The sequence below is a fragment of the Hoplias malabaricus genome, chromosome 15, assembly GCF_029633855.1.
Source record: "Hoplias malabaricus isolate fHopMal1 chromosome 15, fHopMal1.hap1, whole genome shotgun sequence".
In the NCBI taxonomy this organism is placed as follows: Eukaryota; Metazoa; Chordata; class Actinopteri; order Characiformes; family Erythrinidae; genus Hoplias; species Hoplias malabaricus.
The window spans coordinates 13,449,236-13,464,617 of NC_089814.1; the positions used below are offsets into that span (position 1 = coordinate 13,449,236).

The 15,382-nt window shown below is 39.2% G+C and overlaps 2 protein-coding genes across 2 annotated transcripts; both read left to right on the plus strand.

Annotated features, from left to right (window-relative positions):
• Positions 1 to 69: 69 nt before the first annotated feature.
• On the plus strand, positions 70 to 7,091 carry itpkca (inositol-trisphosphate 3-kinase Ca). The gene is made up of 7 exons (XM_066645902.1): positions 70 to 922; positions 4,193 to 4,292; positions 4,706 to 4,919; positions 5,151 to 5,355; positions 5,759 to 5,860; positions 5,937 to 6,008; positions 6,122 to 7,091. The coding sequence occupies exons 1-7, from the start codon at positions 497 to 499 to the stop codon at positions 6,326 to 6,328; spliced, it is 1,326 nt and encodes a 441-aa protein (XP_066501999.1). The 5' UTR covers positions 70 to 496; the 3' UTR covers positions 6,329 to 7,091.
• Positions 7,092 to 8,545: 1,454 nt separating this feature from the next.
• Positions 8,546 to 15,365, plus strand: LOC136668573 (uncharacterized). The gene is made up of 11 exons (XM_066646176.1): positions 8,546 to 8,670; positions 8,912 to 9,033; positions 9,493 to 9,608; positions 9,753 to 10,084; positions 10,748 to 11,341; positions 12,073 to 12,235; positions 12,379 to 12,511; positions 13,399 to 13,530; positions 13,615 to 13,735; positions 15,001 to 15,082; positions 15,196 to 15,365. Coding segments are annotated over exons 1-11 (1,956 nt in total). The 5' UTR covers positions 8,546 to 8,668; the 3' UTR covers positions 15,355 to 15,365.
• Positions 15,366 to 15,382: the final 17 nt, after the last annotated feature.

Sequence of the window (15,382 nt, forward strand, 5' to 3'; positions counted from 1 at the left end):
CGAAATTGTGGACTGTATAATAGGAATATCCCAAGGACAGAGTTGTCTTTGGGCTTAGGTTATCTGGCTAGACCTATGACTGTATTAACTACAGTCACTGTCCTAAACTGAGATATCCTGCAAAGAGGGAGGAAAGGCTGCCAAGTGATACTTAACTTTGTAGTTTGCTTAATAAATTTGAAGCAGTGAATCGGTTCGACTGATTTAGTGAATAGAATCGATTCATATGAGTGATTCATTCGTCTATTGTCCGAGTGTGTGTTGTTGTGGTGACTCCACACATGTCCTGGAGGGGAAGCATGTGAGCGGGACGAAGGTTTGGCTCTGGCGATTTCTCGTCAGTTCATTTCTGCAGCGCTGAGTTGTTTGAAGCGGTAGCGAGGAGCTCTGTAGCAGAACTGAAAGTGTACGTGCGCGTGTTTATCCAGGCAGTAGTTTGGTCCGTTGAATTTGGGCTGTGTCCGTGGAGAGCTCCGATGCTAAAGCAGCGCTCGCAATGACCAAGACGCCCGGCCGCGAGGCTGCGAGCTCGTTTAGCGGGGGAGTGTTACAGTGGCCTGGGCGTCTGGAGGAGAGGAGTGGTGTTGTACAGAAACACGGCGGCGCTGCGGTTCTTCCTGAGCTCGTTGTAACTTGTGTACCCCGTACCGACACAGAGGAGCAGAGTAGCGGCGGTAGCGGGCTCTGCTGCAGCTCGAACCCGGAGGAGGAGTCGCTGTGCTCGGATAGCGGTTTCGGTGGTTCTCCCGCCTCGTCTCTGTTTCTCAGAAAACTCTCCAATTCCTCCGTGTCCTCCAGCCTGTCCCCGGCCTCTTCTTTCGAGGACTGCGAGGAGGAGAGCGGTGGAAACACTCAGAATAACAGTCTTCAGAATTATAATGAAGTCAACCTCTCCGGGACTCGGCCCTCGGAGCACGACACTGTGAGTATGAACCAACTCTCACTACAAAGTACACGAAAGGTGTGGGGAGGCTCACTCGAAATTTAACTAGATATTGAGTATTCTTATTTTTCTATCGATTTAATGAAAAGATGATGTGTATTATTTCCATTATGTAATATGTGTGTGTGCTGTGTCTTTATTGTCACGTCTCATATGATTTCATGAGACCAAAGATGATCTCATTAGCATATTTCTTTGAGAAATCAAGGTGGCTACAAATCTCCAAAAATTAGACATGTTTGTTGTGTAAGGTCCCCCTTTTTATAGTTTTAAGATTATCATTCTCATACCCTGCCTCACACATTAATCACACATTAATATTTTACGTTCCTTATATTTTTTTCAAATTCTCATACCATTCATTCATTCATTATCTGTAAGCGCTTATCCAGTTCAGGGTGGCGGTGGGTCCAGAGCCTACCTGGAATCATTGGGCGCAAGGCAGGAATACACCCTGGAGGGGGCGCCAGTCCTTCACAGGGCAACACAGACACACATTCACACCTACTGACACTTTTGAGTCACCAATACACCTGCAACGTGTGTTTTTGGACCGTGGGAGGAAACCCATGCGGACACAGGGAGAACACACCAACTCCTCACAGACAGTCACACGGAGCGGGAATCGAACCCACAACCTCCAGGCCCCTGGAGCTGTGTGACTGCGACACTACCTGCTGCACCACCGTGCCGCCCCCTTCTTATATCATTTTAATTAAATTTGTATTTCTATAGGTGCACACTAGCCCATCTGCTGCTCTACATAATTTCTTTGCCCCCTTTCACCGTGTGATTCAATAACCAGCACCTTCGCGGGAGGTGGATGCGTTTCATTATTGCAGTTTCACTGACATGGTGGTGTTGTGTTAGTATGTGCTGTTCATGTACGATTGGATCAGACCGGATTGGAGTTTTAAATACCTCAGTGTTACTGCTGGACTGAGAATAGTCCACCAATAAAAGATTTCCAGTCAAGAGCGTTGTGTGGCTGAGGCTTGTGATACTGATGAAGGACTAGAGGATGACTAACACAGCACAAAGTGCAGCGACAGGTCAATTACAATTCTCTGACTGTGAGGTGGACCAGCAAGGTGTATCTAATAGTGGCAACTGTAGAACTGTGGTGTCTCATCTGTTTCGATGTCACACCACCAACATGCCACAGTCAGTGTCACTGCTGCAGTGAGAATACACTACAGCACTCAAATACTCTGTGCTGGACATCTGGAGGTGCAGACTATTGCAGAACAGGTTGCAATGGGCCTAAAAACACAGTCTGTAATTGTAGAACTACTACCTTGCTGGGGATATTATTCTTTATTCTCAGAGTCAAAACCAGCACTACCTATATATAGTTAGTTGATATGTGTTATATTTTCTAGACCGACAGTTCACATTTATTAGCACAATTTCAGATAAAATATTATGACTTGTATTTTACAACACTTCTCTAAATGATATGCATATGTTTAGGTTTCAAAACATATAATAAATATGTCTTTTGAGTAAAAATGTATTAGATTGGAATTTAATTTGTAATTGAGATAGGAGGGTTAGGTAAGAAAGTTTTGGCTTCTCGTTTGTTAAGACAAAGACATTTTTTAGATAAAATGTCCTTTTTTAAGGCTTTCTCTAAGCTAAAAGAAAATCAAAAAACAAAGGTGTCTGATATCAGATAGGATCCATGGTAAGGGAGAGTGTACATAGCATGCTGACGGTAACAAAGCATTGAGTAACATCTAGTGACGCATTATCCTTTTTAAAGTTATCAGAGGGTTGGTATACACCTGTCAGCTCTAAATACTGAAGAATGAAGCATGTAACAGGTAAATGGGGGCAGTGCTTAAATAGCGCCTGTTAGGACGTCAGTCAAATAGGTACTGTTGCTAATGAATGGTGGGCCTCTCCCTCTGGTATTCTCCTTTGTTCTGTACAGTATCGTTCCAGTCTAACTAGTTTTCCACTCCCCACAATATATTTGGCCTGGCATTAGAGCTGAAATATGAATTGTAATTTCAGCATCAGTTGTAAGAGATGCAATTTTAATAGTCCTTAATCTACAATACTGTTGGGGACATTGAACCACAACAGGGAGCTTATGTACTGACTATAGATTTAGAATCTGAATTATCATTAGAAGCTGTGTACAAGTTGTGTACCTGTAGAAACTGTGCTCAATCTGAAAAATGTGATATGATGTTCAACTGGCAAATTAAAAGAATCTAAACCAAAATAACAGCACTGGACCATAATTTGTTGATAATAGTGTCAAATGAATTTACTAATGCACTACCAGATTATTTATTTTGACAGCAATATTGGCAATTACAATAGAGTGTGTGTTATATTCTAATGACAAGACCTTTGGCCAGTAATTGTGTAGGCTTTTTATTTTTTTAAGCTGATGAAGGGAAACATTGACTTAACCTTCCTTTAAGGTAGCATGCATACTATTTTCATTTAACATGGTCTGGGATTAAAAAAAAAACAATAGTATGACAAAATGGTATATTATTTTGAAGCAGCCACAGAAAAAACATCTTAAAGGGAGCCATCTAATCATTTTAAGGCTCTCATTTTTTCTTTCTTTCTGTCTCTTATGTGGTTTCACCTGAACTAGATTGTAATGATGTAGAAACATCATTAAAACACAGAAAATTAAGATTCTGTTTATTAATTTTTTTGTGGCTCATTGTGAACAGCAAAATAATACTTTTCTGTAAATGTTTTATTAGCTATTGTGTAAGATTCATGAGCAATCACTGCCCCTGTATATTGCCTGATAACTCCAGCTAGTTCAGCATTGTTGTCAATGATTGGCCTTATGGGAAAGCCTCATGGTGAGTAGAGCAGAAGGAATATGCCATTCGAGTCTAAAGTCGAAGGCAGAGGTAAGGGAAAAATAGCACCCAGAGAAGAGACTATTTTACAGAAATATAGCAGTGACTGGTTAGGTGTAGTTTGATTAAAAGAATTGTGTGCAAGTAGTATGTTTTAACTATGCAACATGAATCATGACACTATAGAAAATTAAATTTTTAATAGTTGTCTTATCCTCAAATGTCTTTATTTCTTTACCATTGCAAACTTGTTTTGGTCATATTTTGTGATAACTCCTCATGGTACATAGCTGAGTGGTTCATAGAGACCATGCATACTCGATAATTGCTTAGATCCTAATTGTATTAAACAGCCTATAGTACTTACTAACTGACATACTTGTGTTTCTGATTTCTTTTCACATCAAAGACTGATTTGTGGAAGAAGAACAAAAACATGGTGAACTGGTCACCTGTTGTGGTGCCTTTGAAGAAGCGCTCTCCCTGGGTTCAAGTGGTTGGCCATGCAGGTTTGTCTGGAGTGTTTTGTTCTTATTGTGCCTTTTTATTATGTATTTATGACCTTTTAGATAGTGTATAGATTTTATATAAGAGTGGATATCATCATCCACCACTAATTTCGAGTTAAACCATCATGAAAATCATTGAATTAATATCTTATCTTCCATTCACAGTTAAGACAGTTTTTCTTCTTCTGTTAAGTTCCCTTTTTGGCAGTCGAGGTTATGTTTAGACAGCAACAGTTTACTTCTCATATTTTTGCTATTGCTCACAAAAAGGTCTTTGCCTGTAAACACATTTCTTTGTTATTTGTATGGTTATTAATTTAATGTTTTTAATAAGCATGCCCAGTACACTTGTGTGATTTATTGATGTTGACGTAGCATATTCCACCAAACCTGCTTTTTTTTTTGCTTTCTAGGTAACTTTCAGACAGACAGTGATGGGAAGTTACTGAAGAAATACTGTGCCAGTGAGCAGCAGTGTCTGCAGCGGCTAATGGAGGACGTGCTGAGGCCTTTTGTCCCGGGTTACCACGGAGTGACCCAGCGAGACGAGCAGGACTACAACCTCATGGACGACCTGCTTGCTTACTTCGACTCTCCTTGCATTATGGATTGCAAAATGGGAAGCCGGTAAGACATTTTATTTGACTGACCATGTAATGTATCCACTACTTTTGCTCACAATACCTGCACTTATGTGCTTAATGCAGAATATATTGGTAAATGTGAGTCATTGGCTTTCGAAACATTGTTGCTAAACATTCATTCTAAGCATACACTCTTTAGATTGTTTATAAAACATTGTGTCAACCAAATGTTTCACGTTGTAAGAACAGTCAAAAATGATGTACATCCTGTTAGCACCTATCTGGAGGAGGAGCTAAAGAAAGCACGCAAGCATCCTCAGCCACGTACAGACATGTATGAGAAAATGGTCGCAGTGGATCCAGAGGCCCCAACACCAGAGGAAAGAGTCCAGCTAGCAGTGCTTAAAACTAGATACATGCAGTGGAGGGAGACGCTTAGTTCCACTGCAACTCTCGGTTTCCGTATAGAGGGCATCAAGGTATGGTTCAACATTCATCACTTCTACTGCTCATGTGAACATTTTTTACCAGAAGCATTTGTGTGTTGTTCCTATTAAAATGTGCTTGTGACACAGACACGGTGTGGAGCTGATATGAGTGTATCAGTAATATTTGTGCAGCAAGGATGTTTTTTGCATCAAGAGATCAGATGTTTGAGAGTGGTCCACCAGTTACAGTAAAATAGCATCAGAAATATTTGACATGCTAGAGAATTAATTCATTAAGCTCTTTCAGAGGTAAACCTGTTGCAGGGAAAATACTTCAACATGCAAGCAGGGGAATTCCAGCTTCAAGATTGAGATTCACAGTGTGTACATGCAACATTGACTAGGCTAATAGTGTTGAACAAGCAATGCTTTGTTACTCTTTCTTTGCATTCAGAAATCAGATGGCACATGCAACACCAACTTTAAAAGGACAAAATATAAGGATGAAGTCATACAGGCCCTAGAAGACTTTGTTGACCACAATCTGTCTGTTCTGGTATGTGGGGTTTTTTTTTGGTCCCATTATAACTTGCAGAACTGGCCATCTTTAACTTGTAATGTTCCCTTTACAGAAACATTACCAGCAACGATTAAAAGAGCTGCGACTTGTGCTTGAAAATTCAGACTTCTTTAAAACTCATGAGGTAAGAAGCATCACACCCTTCTTTCATAGTGTTTCCAGTGGTTTTATTTGTGATTTTTATTGGCAATATGTCACATGCTGTGGAGTGACAGGCTGGGTCTTTTTTGGTTCAAGGTTGTGGGGAGCTCTCTATTGTTTGTGCATGACCACAGTGGCAGAGCTGGCGTGTGGATGATCGACTTTGGAAAGACAGTTCCCATGCCCCCTCCACTTACCTTGGACCACCGCACCCCCTGGGTGGAGGGCAACAGGGAAGATGGCTACCTCTGGGGCCTGGACAATTTTATTGACATTCTGACAGAAATGCTGTCTGGACACTAAAATAACTTCCCTGTTTAATGCACAAAACAAATGACAATTTAGAGGATATGTAAAGTTACTGTTTTACTTTGTATATAGAGTTGTTTTTTTTTTTTTTAAGCTTTTTAAATATGGTGCGATTTCCCATATTTTGTCATGGACTGATGTGTTAACGGTGAGCAAAAAATTGAAAAAATATACATTGGAGGTTTCGTATTTAAATTAATGCCAGTGACCAATATTTTAGCCTTTTGGAGATTCATTACCCTATATTTTAGTAATTGTGAGACCAAAGTGAATTCTTGTAACTGTGATTCAAAGAGATGTACATTTGTTCAAGGAATCAATTAATTGTTATTTTTCAAATGTCTTTCCATTGGCCTAGAGTTTATGGATCATTTCATAAACATAGATTATTACAGTCCTATTAAGGTAGATGCTTGTTATTTTTTCCATGCTCAAATTTAGGTTCTTTCTTTTTTGGAATGACCATTGTGCCACATTCTTTATCTGAATGATTGTATATGCAGGTAAGTTATGTGGATTCATCAAGATGGCCTTGTCCTCTCTGGTAAGCTGTGCTCCGTTATTAGTTTTCTGATAATGAGTGAAGATAAGCCTAATATTTGTACATTGTTTAAAATTCACATTTACCTTTTATTTTCTACTGTAGGCTTAATCATAACGTTATTGTGATTAGGTGTTTCGGGCATTTGTTACTGTTATTGTATTTTCAGTCTTGTGCTGTATAATTTGATGGTGTTAAATTCAGCACAATAAACGTTGACTGTTGTTAGCTTGTGTGTTTTGTTTCATTGTCTGAGCCCAAAGCCTTTATAAAATATTAGAACTTCTTGCAAGGCCTTAATTTACAGTTTACATTTTCTTGAGATATGGAGTGATGATTAAGCTCTATCCAAGACACTCTCACTCTTATTTGTGATACAGTGTTTGTAGGGTATCTTCCTGTAACTCAAAAATCATGACTTTGTCGCATAGTATAAGACATGCAACAGTGTCACTAACTGTAGTCTCCCATTAATGTTACGATATCAGAAATAGGAGTGAGACTGAATTGGCTTGATCGGTTCAGATCTGGCCTAGAGTTGTCACAAACTTTGTTCAAAGTAAATCTTCATTCTTCAGGTAGAAAAAAAAGTCCTTTTGCTCTTTAATGGGTAGGACCTTGATTTATGCCCATAACCTCATCTTATTTTTGAGCACCACAGTAATACCTGACTGCTACCATTTTCACTGTACTGACACTTGTTTTTTTTTTCCCTGGTTAGTGTTAGTCAAATAAACGATGCTCATGAGTTTGTTTTCACTGCCAGTTTGGAGGTATGCTGTGGTCAAAACCCTTCTTTTATTATTCATTCATTCTCTGTAACTGCTTTAGAGCATCTTCATTTTAGGTAAAAATGTCAAGCACAGGGCAAAGTTTAATACATTTTAAATCCTTTCCTGAATTTAGCTTTATTCATAGGGCTATACATATGTAACATACATAACGATAGTAAAAAAATGATTATTTAAATTTAGTACTGTGTCAGTCATAATAATAGTAATAACAGCATGCTTTTGTTTATGTGGATTGAACTATGTTTCTGATTGAGGACTTGGTCAACCCCTGATTATGTACATTATACCCTGACTTCACCATCATTACCGCTGAAATGTATAATACATTTGTAGTAACTTTCTTTAATGCAAGATTATCTATTTTACATTTTTAAAAATTTATTTATTTTTTATTTCTTGCTGCTTGGAAAAGGTTCAAATAATGTTAATTTTTCACTTCAACGTAATGAAGAATTCACCATTAACTAAATATAAAATTAGTTTGGAGTAAATGTCATATTGAAAATCTATTTTCTAAAATACTTAATATATTTAAAAAAAAAAAAAAAAAAGTATAAACCAGCCGAAGGGCGGCAGTGTAAGAATGTTAAGTCAGCACACTTTTTAAGGAGGGCTCTATATGGATTACGTAATTGACAAAACTGACTTAACTTTTACTTTTGAAAACCTAGCTAATGTCAGCTGCACTGCTGTAATCTTCTTCAGGAATTAGTTACACGTATATGTTTCACATAAACCAACACCAATTCACAGTGCAACGTGGCCTGATACAGACAAGCCCAGTATTGACAACAGCCAAACACATCTCAACAAAACAATCCAGTCCTCTGTTCCAAGAAGTTAGTGGCGAGCCCACGCAGCTCGTCCTCTTGTGTGACTTGCTCGCCTGGCTCAGTTGAATTGGAGCCCTCTGTGCCACCTCCTTTCTCTGGACTTTCCTCGGAAAACAGACCAGAGCCCTGAAACCCATAAAAGAGAAAATCTCAAAGAAGTTATTACATGTAAGTTCTTGTCTTCTTTCTTCTTTTGGACTTCATCGTTTCATGCTAAAATTCTAAAATGTCTAACTTTCATATGAGCGAGCAAAACTAAGTGAATACTGAGGAGAATATGGTAAAAATAAAATGTTATCTTGACAACAGCATATTAATTTCACTTTTAACAGAAGGTAATCCATTTTTTAAAATTATGACTATTTAATTATTCTACAATAACCCCTAGTAATTATGTTTTATTTTTCAGGATGTATGGTCAATCACAATATTTCCCTTTGACCTATGAGGCAGACAAACATGAAGAATGGAGGTCAAGCAGGGGAATGGAGTTCACTAAGCTAAACACTTCAGCAGACCACAGCAATACAGGTACATTCTGTATTTCCTTTAATTGTGTATTTAAGAAGACACATTCTTGATATATGCTTCATATTATGTCTGATATGAGTTTGGAGGTTTGATGCATTGAAACAGCCAGAAATTGCACCAGTCGTACCACATCTTAAACAATATGACCCTTAAACCTATGTGTACAATGATTATGTAGTGTTTCACCCACACTCCTGTAAAAAATACAGTTAATCAGATGAAATTATGTTCATATTGTAATAGGAACATGCATTTGTTTACTACAATAACATTTGGTCAGTATAAAGAGCAGATCTTGAAAAATAAATTATTACTATTCTTGGGTAAATGATACATACAATGATGTAATTTATAACAATAATTAGAACAAAATATTCATATCACCCAGCCCAGTATGATAATGTAAATTAAGCATACAAAGGCAATACACTGTGTCAGTGTCAATTATTGCTATTTCAGAAGGAGACTGGCACATGGTGACAGCACCTCGTTCAGTGTTTAAGGGTGGGGGAGCAGTGAAAAGAGAAAATCAGCAGGATCCGTTGGAGAGGGAGTTTTACAACAGCCTGCCAAGAGTGAGTTTGCAGTTTCTTTTTGGTTTACTGTATCATCCCTGAGACTTACACTCAGGGGTATCCTCCATTTTAGAAACTGCATAAGAGTTTCTAAATAATCAGAGCTGTGTTAACCCTCTGTTTTTGTCTCTATTTGTCGTTCAGGCACACTTCCTGCGCCCTGGCTATTTTCGCACTGCAACAGAGTCAAGTACATTCTCCCCCTACAGCCATGATCTCTACTTCAAGGGTAAAAGGCTGCAGGATCAGAGCCCTAGAGACAGTGAGAGTTATGGCTGCATCCCTCCGTCATCTAGACCACACCCATTGGCTCAGCCTGGCTTCTACAGTCCTAAGATCCCCCGATCTAAACATTGTGAGCCTGCATTGTCTACCACAAAGACTCAGGCTGGGTGTTCCCCGAATTATAAGATGAAGGAATTCTACTCTCACACTTTGCCTCTGCCCCACTCAAAGAAAGCTGTTCTAAATCAAAGGTGAGATGACATAGAATAAAAAGGACAGTAAAGAAATATTTCAGGACCTTTCACATCTTTACTGCCCTCATCCACCCAAAAAGACTTTTTTTTTTTTTCCAAAATTTTTCAAAATTGTAACGTTATAGCAGAGGGGAAAAAACTTCAGTGGAAGTCAATGTAAAAATGTTTTATTCCAAGTTATTTTGCAGTTTTCCTATTGGTCCATCCAACATGAATATTCCACACAATATGAAGGGCAGCTGCTCTGTTCAAATGATGTAGTAAATTAACAACAGACAAAAACGTATTTGCATATTTACATATCTTTGGACATAAGTAATGAATGGTCCCCTGTGATCCCACGGGGAGGGGGTGTTTCAATTAGTGGGAAAGTGGGACACCTCCCTTTGACCCCCCCATATCCACATCCAAGATCCAAACAAGGGCCTCATCAGTGGGCGGTGGAGCAGTTGTCTCCTTTCAGCCGGTATAGATGGGACAGATTTAGTATGAGTATCTTGCTCATTCTAAATATACCTTTAAATGAATTTAAAGAATGGATCTTCTTGTCTGCCCGGGATGTTTACGGCTGTACAGCACATGTTTGTGTTCTGTATTTTTGTGTTTGTACATGTCAGTACTTTGTATATGTCTGTGGTCTTTGTGTGTTTATTTTGGTAGTGGACTGTGCAGCCAACCACAAGGACTCAAGACTTCAGTGGTGGAGAAGCCTCGTTTGATGAGAGCAGTCATTTCACAGATACCTTCTGATTCAAGCCAGCTGAATCAGCAGCAGTACGACCACAATTTTCAGCCTATCCAGAAACAGGAGCTCCCCGGCCAATGCCTTTCCAACCAGTGTCAGTCTTCAGTAAACCATCCCAGCCCTGAAGATTCCAGGAAGGAAGACTTTATGTGGAATCATCGTGGGAAACCGGAAACCAACAAATTTCAGTGCACACAAAACCGAAGTTCCTTCAGAATGCTGCAACATGCCCAGGACAATTATGAGATCAACACAAGCTTTGGACGTCCACAATACCAACCAAAGGAGCAGGCTAATATGCGTCTGAATTTACGGTCTTCATGTTACTGTAAGCTAAGGCTGTATAGTGACAACTGCATTCATAACACTCAGGACAGTGAAGACTGTCTACTGCACAGGAGCATGGCTCAGCCCATTAATAACCCAAAAGACCTGTGGAAAAAGAAGTATGACGTGAAAGTCAGAAAAGATGGGAGTGATGTTGAAAACAATACTTCCAACAATATGAGGTTCGTCTTACATCAATGTGTTATTTACAGGCAACACAATATTCAGCTGTCTCAGTATATTTAAAATACTCCAAAACAAGTTAGATCAAACAACAGACGACAGGAGACAAGTGTAGACTGCAGAAAGCGCCATGTTTTATGTTGTTGTTTTTTTTTTTTAAATTATGTTAGGGTTTGTTTGAAAGAAAATAAATAGAACAAAACCAATCTATTTTGGCATGTTCAGATATTACTGTTTGACTGCTTACCTTGTGCTTATTCTAACATACCTCATTCAACTCAATAAGTAATTGTCAAAACCCTTTTTAAGTTTAGACAGGTTTATCAGTGTAGAGAAAGCTGTCGTTTATTGATATTACTATTGTGAATGTCGCTGATAATCAGCAACATTAAACAGTGTGAAGTGGCTTGGTACACCTTGGGGATCCGGATTTCCTGTGGGTCATGTTCTGTGAGGAGTTTGGTGTGTTCTTCCTGTATCTTCGTGGATGTCCTCCAGGTGCTCTGGATCCTCCCACAGTCCATAAACACTTTGGAAATTACCCACGTGTGATATCTTGTGATAGACTGGCACCCAATTTGTAGTGTGTTCCTGCCTTGTGTCTAATGATTCCAGACAGACCCAGGACCTACCATCACCCTGACCATGATGCGTGAATGAATGATACACGTTAGTAATTTGATTGAGAGGTATTTTGTGTTAACAGCTTTATGTTTAAATGTCTCTGCAGTCAGGTGAACATGAGCTCGAGAAATGTGTTTGGTCAGCCTCGCGTGGTTGCCACGCTTCGAGCAACATGCTCCCCACGTCCTGTTCGAAAAACCACTGTGGTGGAGGATCTGAAAAAACTCATTGTGATGGATGACATAATCGAGCCCTCTCAGCGTGACTCGGTGAGTGATTTGTCTTTCACTTATTGGTCCATATCAACTATGGCAACCAAGAACAAAGGTGGAAACAGAGTCTTGCTGCAGCATGAGGTCATATTGTTTGCTGTTGTTACTGTCAGTATGCAGAACAGTTTGTTTTCTTCTAGCCCTCTCTTCAACAAACAAGAATGAACAGCAGTCTCAGTGAGTTCATACAGGACTCCGCTTCATCAAGCCCTGTCCTCAGCAGACATGCTCTCTCCAGACCCAGAAACCTCACTCTACACTCTAATCCCTCAGGTAAATGCTGCTTAGTAGTGGCTTAATAATATACATTTTCCAGTGTTCGAGTCAGGCAAGTTCTTCCTTAAAGAATAATCGTAAGTTTTTTAGGGAGGTACGAGTCCTTGAATTGCTATTTTTATTTCCATTTCTTTTCATTTATTGACATATTTTAAAGACACCTGCTGCTGTTTACATTCAGTTAAAGTTTAATGATGAATTAACCAGTGAAATGAATGAATTGGTTCATAATTATTTGGAAAAAAAGGCAAGTTTCATAACTTCTATTACAAGCTAGTTACGTACCCTTATCCCTAACTGTAAACTCACCATTCTGAAGATTGAGGTTTTGTCTCAGTAATAGTGGTAGTTGTTGAGGATAGCCAGTTGCTGATTGGTTCAACAGACACAGCAAACTTATTGTTGAGGTGTATGGATTCACCAGGAATTTTGGTGGCTGCAGGTAGGAAGAGAGTGTGGTGTGCCCTGTGTGAAGCTCTAATGTATTGGCATAGGATATTTTACATCTTATCTTGTGTATGATTATAATATGATCATTGATAATGTACTACAGATTAAATTGGTTGAAGATCCTTAACTGATGGAACATCAAAATAACTTTGCCTTGGTCAATTTTTAATCCTTGTATTTAGGATTGTATTTGAGACTTAAATCAAGATTTGGCTTATATTCATTTGACTGCATAACATTGTTTTCCCATGTTTCAACAAGTAAACTGGCTTCTGTGTTTTGATCACTTCACCTTGCTGCATTGGGTAGGGAAAAATAATTATAACCAAAAATACCACATTAAATCCCCCTCGTATGCCCATCCACATGTCATCAAGCTGAGGTTTAAGTTGGCTCACTTGAAAACATAATTTCCTCTATATTTTTTTCCCTAGAGGGTCAGCCAGTGTCTGCTGAGTCTGCATGGGACAGGGACATTCAGTTTGATCATGAACTTCTGTCTCTGCCAAAAACAGCTCCAGACATTGATTGGAACAGCTTAGTCAATGCAGCTGAGGCCTATGAGAGTAAGTTTTAAATCGTGGAACACTACGTTTTCAGACACACCACAGGAGCTAACCATTATCCATTTTGTATGTTTATTCCTGTAGTGCAGACAATGGCCAACATCCCCCACAACATTCTTTCAGGCAAGAGTCCCTCACCTCACAGTCCGGCTTACAGTGGACAAGATATTCCTCGTATTAGCCCCACAGTCAGTGTGGACACAGAGTAGGTCAATCTTTTCTGTATTATTAACTGATGAATAATATAATGAGAATTCCTCATTCTGAAAAGGGCCAAACAAATTTCATTACTATATCTGTTGTTATCGTGCCTGAGCACATCCTAGTGGTTCCACAGTTATCTTTAGAGTAAGATCTTCTGGTACAAATATATAGGGTGACCAGACGTCCTCTTTTACCGCGACAAGTCCTCTTCTTTAGACTTAAAAAAATGTCCGGCCGGAATTTCACAAACCTCCGGGATTGTTTTTCTAGAGCTTACATAGAACTTGGAGAAGCGTTTCGTTCACAAACTAGTCCCGCCCTCCCCTACTCCGATTGGTTCGCTTGAGTGAGAAGGGGGCGTGGTGAAGTAGCCTAAAATCTTCTGATTGGACGGTCTGACTGTAGAGCTACCGTTATTGGTCGATAACCTTCTCTGTAAACATTTAATTGGTCAGTCTGCACGTCAGTAGTTCTTGTTTACATCAGGCAAACCTCATGAACCTACCCTCAGCTCGAGCAGTTATGCCGAAACGCAAATGTAAGTTCTCGGATGAATTAAAAAAAGAAATTCCCATGTTTTGTGTAGCAAATGAAGGTGTAAAGGACCTAAGAGCACACATAGGTTCAGCTAAGCATACAACGGCAGCGAGAGGCGTCCTCTTTTTCACCATCTCAGATCTGGTCACCCTGAAATATAGAAAGTATCTATTGCAGATAGGACACTTTGGAGTGCTTTTCACTGACATGCAGCATTTTTTAACCTTGTGCTCAACAAAGATATTATTGCTGGGTTTATACAATTTAACATTTCTAATGCTCCTCTAAAGCACTTTGAATTAACATTATGTATAAAAGGTGCTCTATAAATAAACTTGTTGTGCTTTGATAACTGTAACTGTTACTCTATGCTAATTTTGTTATATTAGCCTGCTGGCTGACATTCTTAGCAGTTATATGTATTTGCTTAATGTATGCTAGGTATTATATTTAGAGAACACTGGTGAATAAACACGTAGTAACATGGATATAAAATGACAAATTCTGTCAAACCAGTGGAGTTGAGGGTGAGCAAGCACAAAGTAATACTGTAATTGTCGTTCATATAACACTGAAAGATTTTAAGATTTAAATTTATTTAAAAATTACTTTGCTGAGATGGTTCGGTCCCTCGGGTCCAAATACACCACTGGCACACACAGAATATCAGTAGCTAATTTGGTCATACTGAATTCCTTATTTCATTTTTATTTTTTTACATATTTTTAGTGATGAGGTTTTCACAGATTTTCCTGACCAACTCTCTCACCTGGAGGTAGTGCTGAGAAGGCTGAGCAGAGATCTTCTGAAGGTGAGGCTCATGAAACAGCTAATGAATTCCCAACACATGATCTGAGTGCAGCTGTCCCTGAGGACACCTGCGCACATTATTCACACATGTTCCTTCTCTGTCCCCTGACTCAGGAGAAGGAGGACAAGGTGGCTTTGCTGGCAGAGGTGCTGAAACTCCGCATGAGCAACCAGCACCTGAAAGAAGAGTCCTTGTCTGCTAATGCACAGCTACACAAAATCTGCCAAATTTTCAACATAAGTATGTATGGGGTGGAAGATGAAACAAAATAGAAGAATATGTTAATTGTTTTGTGATTGA